Genomic DNA, 14,365 nt, shown 5'->3' on the forward strand with positions numbered 1-14,365 from the left:
ATTACAGTGCTTATCATCCCTGCTCCAAATACATTAGTTTAAGCTTTTTTTGTAAATGTAAGCTCGCAGAGACTTCGTAAATGTTTTTTACAAGAATTATTCCAGTTTTATTTTTATTGTTTTGATTTGTAGGGGGACGCTGGTCCAAGAGGATTGCCGGGCCTGCCAGGATTGGTAATTATATAACAGCGCAAATTAGGTTTCAAATTGTACAGCATGTGAAGTAGGTGCCATAAAATCCATAAGGTTTAGTGCCTAGCCAGCAGAGCAGGCTGGAACAAAGCTAATAAATACAGGCAAATGACTTTCTGTGAAATCATTACTTTGAAACAAAATAGCCTAGTGTGGATGCTGTTCTGCATGGCTCATGATCATAAAAGCCATCTAAAAAACTATGTTGTTTCTTAAGAAGTGAACAAGAGCAAATATACTATTGTCAGATTTTGCCTTATAAATATTGCTAGTCACGCCTTCATATACACTCTTTCTTGGCTGGTAAATGCTGACTTGTTTTCTCAACTGGAAGTTTCATTAAAACAGTAATTATGTATTTTACTTAAATTAGCCTTATCATCGTAGATTTATTTTATTCAAAGTATGTAAATATAATTAGTGTAATTTATGTAATTTACAGCAAGTAGTGGTTTGGTTTCTTCAGTGTAGTTGTTTCTATAAATGTCATGCTTGTTGCCCTCTCACTAACATAGCACAGTGAAAAGGATACATATTTTCTATACTAGAAACAACTGTAATATATAGGTCTAAGTAAAACCTATCATTTGGCCAGGGCTTGGTTAAAGGTTCTGGACTTCCTAGGCTAAAACACACGTAGCACCCCCTACTTAGTCATTAGGGGGAGGGTTAGTGTTATGCTGCATGAGGGGAAGGTCCTAGGGATAGGCTACGGGAAAGGTGGGTTGGGGTTAGGGGTACAGTTAGGGGAAGGGTTAGAACAGTTACCTGCATGCATCTGGATTTCTACCGTTAGGATTACGCTGCTGGAATTCTGACCACTGGCATTATTAGCACTGGGATCATGTACACAACCTGATAAATACATATAAAACCTGTATTACCTTTTATATGGTGCTCCCACATTGGTTGCATTTGGTTGATAAGAGAAAAAGTGTGGAAAACCAAAACAAATGAATTGCAATTTGGATGAAAACTAATTTTTCACGATATATTTTGTAAACGTTAACTAAGTAACGGTAATTAAAATTTCTGGGGTTTCAACAATTCTATCTAAAACAGGCAAAGTTCAGACTCAAATGACAATTTTTCAAAAGAAGTACAGTAGCACCAACATATTCAGTTAAGGGAATACATACAATTTATTATGACCGACAGCAGCACCTTGATGTTCAGAATCCTACAGGGGCCAGTAAGTAGTCTAAACCACCCCCTCTCCCCCCCTTAATCCTTACCCTCCCCAGGTGGTGCCTAAACTTAACCCTCCCTTCCCGCACCCTAATTCAACCCTCCCCGGGTGGTGCCCAACCCTGACCTCCCCCGGTGGTGTCTAACCCTAACTCCCCACTGGGAGGTCCATAAACCTAACCCCCCATCCCTGGCCTAGCCCTAACTCTAATCTGCATACCTACTATCAGGATATCGATGTCGGTATCTTTATGTGTTTGGGATGGCGGCATCGGCATTCTGATGGGCTTCGGGTTTCCTGCATCTGTATACTGACATCCGGCATCCCTTCCGCTGGAATCCTGACCGCATCCCCAGTAAAGGTATACTAAACCTATAACAGGTGCCTATGTAATGCCAGACCTGGACTTTTCTACTCTCTGAGAACCAATTGAGACACAAGTTACATCAGGAGATACAGCCAGGACCATCATTACACATGTGTACAGAACAACAGTGATAATTCAACAAGTATCTTCCATTAGAAGATGCAAAATTTCAACCTCCACAGACACTGCCATCTTAGGAAATTGATATGGGCACTTCTCTGTAAAAAGGGTGCATGAAATTACACTTATGCATAAATAGCAGTAAAAAAAATTGTTGCTCAACTGTGATTGACTTCGTAGACTAAATAAAATGGGCAAAATTAATTCCAAACATAACTAATTATCTATACACACCCAAGAAGATAAATCTTGTATAGACATAGACTAGCTATAAAGTTAAGACACTGTCTTTGCCTGGCAAAGCAACTTAAAGTTAATTTAGAATTATATCTGCTCCTGGGTTTTAAACCTGAATGATTCTTTATTGGTCTCTAGTTTCCTCAAGTTAGTTACAGTATGTTGGCCAGATATGCTTTACACACTGACACAAACACAAACTGCCCTGGTGCCTTTCAAACAAATGAATATACCAATATACGAGAATGATGGCACAGAGACTAAAGGCGGGCATCCACTAGACAATATGCTCCATGAGTGATATCATATAGTGTTTCCCCAGTAGTGATGTGCTCATTAACGACAATGAGCACCCACACTGAACGATATTTCATTCAGTGACGTCATCCTCCCTCATCCCCGTTCTTGCAGAGCCTGACAATATCGTCAGCCTGAAAGTATGGGCAATGATAGATGTTGTCAACGACCAGGGGGAGCGCATATTGCTGGTTGTTGATGACATATTCACTGCATAATATTGCGGATGATGAATGATAACGATATTGTTATCGCTCAAATCGTCCAATTTATCGTGTAGTGGATATGCGCCTTAACTGTGCACAAAAAACAGGCAGACACAGTCTTATGCAGGTCAGCATTTCAGAGTTGCATAATTTTTTATAAAAGTGCTGTCCTAGATTTCTGCATATGTGTATATATATATATATATATATATATATCTCATAAATACCAACAACCAGGCACTCCTAAAATATTTTGTAACCACCAGTGTGCCTTTGCTACATTTCAATACATCCACCTTACTAGTCAAAACTAGGAAGAAGCACAGCACCACTGCATTCAAGACAACTTGTTTAATGTGGAAAGCATACTTGCTGTAGTTGCATCATGATCCTTGTTAAAGGTCAATGATTTGGGGCTGTGCTGAACCCCATTGTCAGTACAGAGGAGATGTAGAGAAAACAACCAGCATCTAGTCAGTGAACTGCCAACTGAGTGAGATCTTACCTTATGCACACCTAACAGGTGAAGACACCAGAGCTGGAGAGGGAAGAACGCGTGCTGGCTCCAGAAGTTGCAGGTCCAGTGACATCATAACAATGCCATCGGAGGTTGCCACGGTGACTGGAGATGCCGTCTCTTGCTCCAGCTACTGACGGAGAAAAAAAGAAAGAAAAAAAAAGAAGAAAGGCTACCACCTAATGAGAAAATAAGTAGAGCCCACAGTGTACAGATCAGAACAAGGATGCAAAACCTATGGAGCAAATAAGCAAAATAGCATGCCTATGCTCCAATTATATAATAATAAAAAACAAAGAAAATAATAAGAAAAAGGTAATCTGAGAAAATGTAGGGAAAATGATGCCAATTTATTGATGCGTTCCATCATGTTTATAAACAATGTTTCACCTTCACCACATACCTTACATTGATAAGTGTTTTATGTTATGGAGTGGAGGTGAAACATTGTTTATAAACATTGCCATCACCTATTATATTCACTTTCCAGATGAGTCGTACTACGATTAATTTCCTTGATGTTTCAATCCACTTACAGGAAGTACAATTAAAATCATCTGTGTTCTATAAACCTACAAACCAGAACCTACTCTTGGATGCTAGCAGCCATCATCCTTAGGCCCTTAAACAAGGCCTCCCGTATTCACAAATGTTACGTGTAGCGAGAATTACCAGCAATCCCGCTAATCTATGAGACGCTCTGGCAATAGTAAACAACAAATTTAAAGATCGGGGCTACAACTGGAAACATCTTACTGCTACTAAAAATAAAGTCATAAAAACCAACAGAACCTTACGTTTGCAACCAAGACAACAATTGACAGGTAATAACAATTGTATCTGGTCTACCAAATGTTCAACATCCAGTCCCACAATACCTTGTGCCAATAAGGCCTTAAGGTCAATAATAACCACAGATCAAAATCTACAAAGACTGCAAAAGACCAGACCCATGACTAGCTACAGGAGAGGCCATAACTTGCGAGACTTTCTCGTTAGAGCAGACATCACAGAGTATAAAACTCCTGTTGGCCCCTTTGGACAGGTCAAGAAACTGGATGTTATCACTGTCCATCATGCACAACTTGTAATTATCTCATTACTGGATCTACCCTTTAAACAACCCCATAAACCCATAATGTATGAAATTCGTCAGGTCTTGAATTGTACATCAAAATATGTGATATATTACATCACCTGTCCTAGTGGCTTATTATATGTAGGAATGACCTGCCAAATGTTTAAGGAGCGGATGGCATTGCACTGCTCCTCTGTTTCCAAGGCACTGTCTGGTAAAGACATGGACCAGCCAGTCGCCAGACATTTTCCCTAGCAGAATCATCCACTGTCCTCACTTCGTTATCAAATTATTGATCAAATCCATCCCATGCCAAGAGGAGGAGACAAGCAAGCAGCAGAAATTAGAATCTAGATGGATACCGTTCAGCCCCAGGGTCTAAATGAAAAAAAAAATCAATTGGAATGTGTTTAGACTTCCTTCATGTGACTTTATTTACCTATCAATTTTTCAGGTTTGTTTATGAGTAATATCTTGTTTTATTTTTCTCTTATTTTCTTCCCTACATTTTCTCATGTTACCCTTTTCTGATTATTTTCTTTGTTTTTCACTATTATATCTTTGGAGCATAGGCATGTTATTTTGCTTATTTGCACCAGAGGTTTTTGCATCCCTGTTCTGATCTGTACACTGTGGGCTCTACTTATTTTCTCATTAGGTGGTAGCCTTTCTTCTCTTTTTTTCTCTCTTTTGTGTTTTTTCTCCTTCAGTAGCCTGGAGTGAGAGACGGCATCTCCAGTCACCGTGGTAACCTTAAATGGCATTGTTATGACATCACCAGACCCGTGACTTCTGGCGTCTTCACCTGTTAGGTGTCTATAAGGTAAGATCTCACTCAGTTGGCGCTTCACTGACTAGATGGTGGTTGTTATCCCTACATCTTCTCTGTCCTGATGATGGACTCCAGTGTGGCCCCAAAATGTTGACCTTTAACGAGGATCATGATATAACTACAGCAAGTATGCTTTCCACATAAAACAAGTTGTCTTGAATCCAGTAGTGCCATGCTTCTTCCTAGTTTCGACTAGTAAGGTGGATGTATGTATATATATATTATATATATATATATATATATTGATGGGACTGTAGCAGGGTATGCAAATGCTGGATGACAGAATGTTTTTAACTTCTCCAAAGGTATGGGTGCTGCCCCTCCCACTGTGTGGACTTAGGACTCTTATTGCTGAGATTTGGGTCATTATGTGTTTTCAGCTGTATACATTCATTTTTAAGAAACAATAGCTATAATATAATAAAATATAATAATTGTTTATAATTACAATAACTTCTGAACCAAATGAACACAATTTATTCATAATAAGTATCATCTTCATTTACCTAGTAACTGAAAAAAAAGGGGAAAAAAAGGAAAATCTGGATTGTTTGGGCATTCAACCAAATCCAATTCTTGCAAAAGGTTCTAGGCCAATCCTGAAAAGAACCTGACTTATAGTCAGTAATAATATAAACCTAGGCTAAAACTTCCATTACACCAATTTGTATAACATGCTGAAGAATGTTTTAATTGATAGGAGAAAGCAGCTAAAATAGAAACTGGCGGGGTTGACTGTCAGAGCAGAGTGCCAGTCCTGTGATTACAGCCACGAAGGGACCTCCATCTTGGCAGTTATGATATGTTAAGCTTATCTGTATTTTATGCAATATCCATCTGGCTGGAAATCTCAGACAAAACAGATTATTGAGTTATCTTCTGTTTAAAATGGTTTTATGAAGTCCAATTGCATGGTCAGGCTTATTTAGAGGCACTGTGAAAATTGGTCTCTGAAGATATATCATTGCATAATAATTACAAAATTATATGAGGCTTAGCAGATCTGCATGTCTGTGAATTTCAATCAAAAGTGAAAAACTTTTCCTTTCCAAACTGACAATTATTGTCTTTACTTTACTTTAAAGCATATTTAATGAATGATTGGCTCTTTTGGTATTATTGATAATATCAATGTGGTCTGTGTGTCTCAATCAAATAGAATTACACACTATGGACCTGATTCTGAGGTGGGAGTAAAGCAAAGAAAAAAGAGCACGTACTGTAACTGTGCACATAGACAAACCATGATGTTGCAATGCAAGGGGTGCAAATACATGTATTATTATTTTTTTGCATGCAGGGTAAATAATGGCTGCTTTTGTATGCAGTACACAAATACCAAGCAACTTTAATTTTACACTGCTATTTAGCCCCACTTGCAGTGCAACATTGTTTTGCCAAGGTGCACATTTACTTGTTCTTTTTTGCTTTACCCCCAACTCAGAATCAGGCCTTATGCGCTGAAAAATGCTGTGATTTTGTTCATAAATGGGCAAACATTTCAATTACCGGGTTTTAAACTTGATAATTTTCATTTCTTATCGTCGCCATTTGTGGCAATAAGAGATTAATATTTGCTGGGATGTATCAGAAAATACCTGCAGGCACAGGGGCTCAGGGAGTACATCATTCTTGTAATGTGTAAGAATTGATGTGATCACTAATGCTATCATTTCACTTCTACATTGGGACCCTGCAGCTCTACTGTGCATGCATAGTCTGCTGACCATGTATGTGCTGTTGCCATTGCGGGGGAGGGTTCCGGATGAACCCTCCCCTGGTAATTTTTGCAGAATATAGCCCATAGGCTACAGCTGCTAATGCCATCTTATGATGGCATTATCTGCCAGGGACAAACTCTGGAGTGTTTTACATTCTGGAGTATGGTGCATCTAATAGTTTTGCACCCCATAGGAACCTATGGAGGCTGCGGCTGCTGTGGTAAATGGAAAAACAAAAGTAAATAACAGAGATTAGGGTGGTACTTAAAATTTGCAGGTATCCCTTAAAAACAGGTGTTTTCGAGGTATATGTAAAAAATATTGAATGATAATAGGCCCAAAAATGACACTTCACATAAGGAATATTATGTAATATGGTGCAAAGAACAACAAAATATTGTTACTCTTACCAAGCAATCAGATATCAGTTTTTAGCATTCTAATGGTGAAACAATAATAAAACTGATGCTTTATTGACTGCTATGGGTTGCAGCATATTGTTGCTCTTTGAGCAGTGTTGGTAAATAGGCCGTATTGTCACAAGACGAATGTTTTACACATAATGTAACATGTTAAGGGGGTAATTCAGTTAACAGCGATAATTTATCTCGGGTAAAAACGGATGGTAGCCTAGGGCTTTAACGCCCGGGGCTATTCAATTAGACCACCTTTTCCTCACTCGATAAATTACTGTGTTAAAGCAAGTTAACCCATAGAATCCAGGATAAGTTCCCGGACCTATGAGTTAACACGGTTGCGGCACCCACGAACAAGCTACTTAATGCAGATTTCTTTTCGAGCCAGCTCCAACTCGAAAGAAAAATCCTCGTTGACTAAGTCCACTGGCTGCTTTCGGCTCTAAGTAAATAGCCCCACTGCTTGAATTAGCCTGCTGTAAATTACCGTGGCAACTGTAATTGAATTCCCCCCTGAGACACATTACCTAAAATACTGTATGTTAAAAAGTTAAAACTATAAAATTATACATGAAACCAACTACAGTATGCTGATTAGTTGGTGTTTGTTAATCTGAATGCTATGGAAATAGGAATATGGCTACATATGAACTCTATACATTTAGAAATATTATTTCTTATAATCTACTTGTCAAGAATATTTCTCCTAATTTGGTCCATTTCTCATCCCATGTAAGTAAGATCCTTTCCCCAAAGTAGTGACACACGTTTTCAAGTTTAAAAATGTGTATTCTCTGCCCAAACACAAAGTAGAGCAGCTTTAAAAACATATATATTCCATAGGAAATGTTTTCATATTTAAATATAGTGGGGGGGTAATATACATATATCATATATGTCTCTTACAGATCAGCTCTGACTCAAAAGGAGAAAAAGGTGACAATGTGAGTATTCAATGTTAAGACTTATATTTATGCTAAAACTGTTTTGATGGTCTAAAATCTAAACATCTTAGAGTTAAATGGGAAATAAAAATTTAAGCTGTCCAACTTTTTAATGTGATTCAATGGATTATTGAATTTATTCACAGGTATCTCAAGAAGACAGGACTGATGTAGGGGCTCTTATGTGCTATCTTTATTAAGAGATCATTTTGATTATGAAATAATCAATACCTATCACACAATCCATTTAAACCTTTCAACCTCATGGACAGATGACTGGAAATTGTTTATCTGTGAAATTGCTAATGCAATCAGTGAAACCTTATGGCATCCTCAATCCTATATACAGTATATATACTGTATATATAAAAAATACATCATTGCTGTATTTTGGGTTGTTACATAAGATTATGCTATGAAAAGTAGAAATATAATTTTGCTTTCATTTTTTTTCAATTGCATATTACAGATTGGTTCCACATGTACTTTAAGACTACTAAAGCAATTAGGTACAGGTCTTTGAGGTTACGTTAAATGGTAGATATAAAGTCTCTATATTGGTGGGTCTACTGGTATAAAATGCAAAATAAACAGAAAATAAGTAGTGAAATACCTGATGTATTACAGTATTGAATCACAGTCACAAACATTAGAGGAACTAATCCCAGGTGAACTAAACCCTGTAAATAAATAAATGAGTCACATATTTAACATCTGCTTGAACCGCAAAACAAAAAAATCCAGGTAGAGTGTCATCCCCGAGGGAAATGAAGGTTTGGCGAAAGGGGGCTAGAGGTTTAAAGGGTCATAGATGCCCTTCAGACATAAAGAATAGTGTTAGTTTGTTATTGGGAGATTCTAAACTCTACCTCTAATTAAAGGACAAGCTTCTGTAGAGTCTAATAAGATAGGGCAACCTCCAGTAGTTAGTGGGCTCTATGAATAACCATCCATTCATTTAAACTTTCTGGGAAACTGGATTATGCATGCTATAATAGGGAGGACTAACCCCTCCTCCCCCTCCAGTTCTGTCTGAGGGTACCCAAAACACCAGTATTGCTTCTAGTCTTAAGTGAGAAAATAGGAAATGGGGATCTTTACCAAGGTATATTATTATTAGAAGTAGTAATGAAACATATACAGTGATTCTGGTATTAGGTTTATTTTCAGCATATTTATAAAACCAATCAAATGAAACAGGAGAATTGACCTCATGGTCATTGTTCATACTAAGGGGCCCAATTATCAACAAGTTTTATAATACGCAACAAGCTTTAAAATTTGTTGCGTATGATAAATGGTGCTCAAGCCAATCAGCTTCCAACTGTCATTTTTCAAACAGATGACAGTTAGGAACTGATTGACTGGAGCACCATTATCATATGCAACGAGTTTAAAAACCTGTTGCATATGATAAAACTCATTGATAATTGAGCCCCTAAATGTCTCTAAAATGGATTGGATGTTGATATAATAATATGGGATGGTACTATGTATATTCCAGAATACCAAAACCTGCCCAGCCATTTCAGGGGCAAGAAGGTCTGAACTTCTAGTACCAGGCTTCAAAGGAAATGTCAGCTAACCATCACAATTATGTTATGCCCAATAATGGTCAAAATGATTAACTAGATTGAGGGTAGAAACAAAGGAGAGTCCAGATCAGCAAAATGTACCTATATGTCATCTGTATACATGAGACACATTCCTACAATTCACACCATTGGTTTTATCCAGAGGTGATTAAAAGAAAAAAGTGGGTAACCCAGCCTGATCCCCATGCCTAACTGAAAAGACGCTGAGATCAGGGTATCGGTTCTTACCATAGCTCCAAGTTTAATGTGTAGATTCATAAAGCCAGAACCAAAACCAAAGCAGCCCAAAACCCACAGCAGCCTGGTAATCATTTGAAAAGTAAGGTGAGCTTGGTATTGTCACTCAGTGGTTAACTTAAGTTTAACTGATATAACTCTTTCAGGCATATACAGCATGTTTGATTGGATTGAGCCACCACCAGCTTTAATAAAGTTGGTAATGCCACCAAAGCCAAAAATACTTAATACTGAAGACAAAAAGTAAAATGTGTGTAATTGTGACCAAATAATTTCTGCAGATTTTCTATTTTTTATCATATATAGTAACAGATTATCTGAGATTATGAATTTCATCTTGTAATGGAGGAAGTGTCTTCAGCAATATTTACTGTGCTCTCATCTGCTGTAGTCTGCTTCTTCAGCTTCTGCAGATCTTGGGTCTAATTGGGTCTAAACTTTTTTGTGTGAAATCCCAGGAGATCTACATTTTCAAAGATACTGAAACAATTGAGTCTAATAATAATAATAATAATAATTTTATTTATATAGCGTTTTTCTCCTAAAGGACTCAAAGTGCTTTACATTTACAGTACAAAATACAAAATAAGCTTAAACAAGGGACATTAGTGAAATGCTTGGGTGAATAGGTGAGTCTTGAGTCTATTTTTGAAGGATTCTAGAGTGGAGGCCTCTCGAACTGTGCGGGGAAGTGAGTTCCAAAAGGTTGGAGCCACAAAACTGAAAGCTCGACCCGTAGACAAATTCCGTGAGATTCTAGGTACTGTTAATAGTCCTTCGTCAATGGATCGCAGTAATCGAGTGGGACAGTAAGGAATCAGAAGCTGTTTCAGTCTAGCACCAACAATCATTCCATATTCAAAAGTCACTTAGAACACACTTCTTTCCCAATTCTGGTGTTTGGTCAGAAAAAAACTTAAATTCTTGATCATGTCTGCATGCTTCTATATTTTGAACTAGTGACCCACTCTGGCTTCGCATGGGAGCAATTTTTAATTCACGGCGACAGTCGTTTTTAACCAAGGTTTTATAAGTTTGTCTTGTAGACGACATTAGTCGTTACTCCTCCTGACATCAACACGAAAAGATTTAGTTTTGACGTGACACGTAAAAGGACCAAGTAAACTTGTCCATGAAAGAAACATTCTCCACTTAGGTTAACTCCAGCCATGTCCCTGTGCTTTATTTACTGTCATGCCAAACAGACTCTTACCGGGAATTGGATTGTCTGAAATTAAAAAATCATTTTTCACATAAATTAAATAGGAACACTAAATAAGGGAAAACAGGCATTTTGTATCAGTAAAGAGGGCTTACATACATTTTTCTGGAGAAAGCGGATAATGCATTTCAATCTCTACATAATATAAAATAAAGTCCATCATTGTGATATATCAGACGTCAATTTTTTCATTGACTTGCTTCACTAAAATTATCATTGCTCGGTTCCCTTTTGTCATACATTAATGTTGCATACACCTAAACCTTTCATGACAAATGCTCTATAGAATAGTGAAAACTGCATCAAAATCCATCCAATAATTCTCGAGATTAGCCCGAACAAACGGATACCTACCAGGGACTTTATTTTATACTTTGCATAGATTGCTAATAAATAATTGGCTGGTTATATATTTCCATTAATGAGTAGGTAAAAGGGGTAATTTATAAAGTGGCCACTGAGTTAATATTATTTCACATAAACAAATCTAGAAATGCTGAATTCACTAAATATTATTTGTAATTAAGGGTGAACCTGGACATCGAGGATTACCAGGATTTCCCGGAGCTCCTGGTATCCAGGTATGAAATAAATTCTATAATACTGATTTCTGATTTACTTCCATAATGCGGTAACTCACGTCAGAAGAAAACTAAAAATAACTATGATAATTCTGTACATAGTCTATACGTCAAATGATATGTAGTAATAGCTATCACAATATAACAGGGCTGAGCAACTAGAAGCCTCGGTGTCAGATAGCCCTCCAAGGATTTTTTTTAATGATCTCCACCACTTCTAACAACTCACTTAAACTTTACTGTATAGCCTCTTATTTAATAGTATTTGTGGGTACGTATTTATGATACAAGTGAAGCAATTTAACTACTTTGATAGCTATAAAGGATAATGTTTGGGATAAATTTAACATAGTGACATACTTCAGTAGATTGTGCTTTGTCAGTATTTATTTTACAAGACATGCAGATTATTATTATTAACCTTTATTTATACATGGTTTATACACTTTGCTGCATTAGGGATTGTAAAACTTAAATGAGCAGCAGTGTCAGCAATCAAGTGTTAGGTGCCGTTGTTTGTAGTTAGGAGTAAATGGTGGCATGAGTAAGTGAAGGAGAAGCACATGAGGGAAGAGGGTTTTGCTCATGAGTGCTTACATTCTAAAGAGATGGGGCAGAATGACAGGGGTAACACAGATGGGGTATTTGTAATGCTATATAAATACAATTTCAATAGATCATTAACAATAGTTAATTCCATTTTCATTGTGTCAGGGGCCAAAAGGGGAGTCTGGATCTACTGGACCACAGGGCGCACCAGGAGATGCAGTATGTATAATTATTGCAAATATCATTATACTGTTTATTATGTATCAGAATGGATGGGACAGACAACTGAATCAGAACCTCTGATGCCAGGTATATGACCGTAGCAATTGTTTTCTAAGGTACTGTGAGACTGGCAGAAGAAAGAGGACAATGACACACATCTCGGGTTTAAACATGAGACTACTATGAATAATTACAAACTGCAATTCTTGAAGATCTCTTGAAGATCTCTTGTAGTGTGTATACAGTGCACTTCTCTCTCTGCTTAGACCTTTTTTTATTGCTCTTTGCCATTTTACAATTTTACATCATATTGCAAACTTCTAGGGCACTACAAAAGAAACTGTGCTAAAAATTGAAAATGTTTAACATTAAATTCCAAAGAGTATGATTTGGCATTTTGCAAATACAATAATTTCTACATAGAGTGGATTAAAAATAGTCATCTTCAAAGGTCACATATTTATAGGAATAAGGAAGATGCCATAAGTAAGTTCACATTATGGGGAACTTTAGTTTTTTTTTAGATAGTTTTAGGATAACAAAATAATCCAAAGATAACATTTCATAATACAGAGACAAATCCCCCATTTTTCTTATCAGTTTTATCATTCTTAGTAAATATGGGGAAATGTTACTAACGCCTTTCAAATGTGATTGCTTTATTTTATTGAGGTTTTTATTAAATGCGCTTTAGAATTGTGCTAAATTCCAAAAAATGTCCATCCTTCCTCATTTTTCGATTACTTCTTTTTCTAACTGAACTGACTCCCTACTGCTGTTATCAGATTACTAATATTCAACAATGAGGAAGGGAAATAAATGAAAAATAAACTGTTAAAAGTAATGAACTATTGTGGAGGGGTACACACCTGCACACATGTATACACTGGCGACAGTGGATACACAGTGGTATTTAACAGGGTCAAACAGATTCTCTGTTCTGAGACACTTAGGGGAATGTCCTTCCTCTTAGAAGAATGGAGCTGGAAGATGTGTGCACACGCCATGCATGCACAGGAGCTCATTGGGGTCGAAGGTCATCCTGTTACGTGAATCTGGCACTACAGGGTCCTGGCAGCAACGAATGAGGAGACAGCGCAGTCTCTGGTTACATAAAAATTAGACATTACACATATTAGATGCTTCACCTGTATCAAAAAAATACAGGATGATACAAACAAAAATAGCATAACACATCAACATTTTAAATACACTCCAGTCCACATTTTTCATAGAAATGTACTGTATTTAGCATGTGATGTTAGACCTTTGGTTAACATATCAGCAAGGTTCCCCGCACTAACTACATACTTCACACTGACTATAGTGCTATCCACCAGCTCTCTAAATGGTGCCTTATAACAATATGTTTGGGGCGATCATGACGTTTTGTGCTAGAAGACAAATTAATTGCACCTTTATTGTCACATGCAATGCTTATAGTATTATCTGGTCTAATGAGACTCAGTTCCCACAAAGTTTTCTTCAGCCACATTGCTTTTTGGCTATTTCTGTGAGTACCATGTACTCAGCTTTAGTGGTAGATAACAGTAGGCTTTTTCCTGCTAGCTCAGGTGAAGGCTGCGCCCATAAATGCAAATACTGTAGGTTTCAAGTGTAGTAGCATCTATTGTCCTTATCTGATCCCCATCACAGAAAACTTGTTAATCCAAACTTCCAGTTTTTTCAAACTTTAGTTTGCAGGAACTTGTACTCTTTAGGTATCATAGGGTACGTTTAACAATAGTCCAATGCTCTCTTCCAGGATTGATTTCAAATTGGCTAACACAACTGACTGCATGTGTGATGTCAGGGAATGTGCTAACACTTATTTTAGGACCGG

The 14,365-nt window shown here is 37.3% G+C and overlaps 1 protein-coding gene across 6 annotated transcripts in view; it reads left to right on the top strand.

The window, feature by feature from the left end:
• The window catches only part of COL19A1 (collagen type XIX alpha 1 chain), a 762,134-nt gene that overhangs the window by 539,099 nt on the left and 208,670 nt on the right, over window positions 1-14,365 (top strand). For 4 of the 6 annotated variants that reach the window (XR_015878306.1, XM_088471134.1, XM_088471153.1 and 1 more), the window contains exons 20-23: window positions 133-174; window positions 8,081-8,116; window positions 11,698-11,751; window positions 12,466-12,519. Coding sequence is in view for 5 of the 6 variants with exons in the window: in XM_088471134.1 (XP_088327260.1) it covers window positions 133-174; window positions 8,081-8,116; window positions 11,698-11,751; window positions 12,466-12,519 (186 nt within the window). In the remaining variant the exon portion in view is untranslated. The remainder of the gene's footprint in view (window positions 1-132; window positions 175-8,080; window positions 8,117-11,697; window positions 11,752-12,465; window positions 12,520-14,365) is intronic. The other 2 variants (XM_088471139.1, XM_088471143.1) reach the window with 2 other exon arrangements.

The sequence above is a fragment of the Taudactylus pleione genome, unplaced genomic scaffold (genome assembly GCF_031769625.1).
Source record: "Taudactylus pleione unplaced genomic scaffold, aTauple2 ptg000015l, whole genome shotgun sequence".
Lineage (NCBI taxonomy): Eukaryota > Metazoa > Chordata > Amphibia > Anura > Myobatrachidae > Taudactylus > Taudactylus pleione.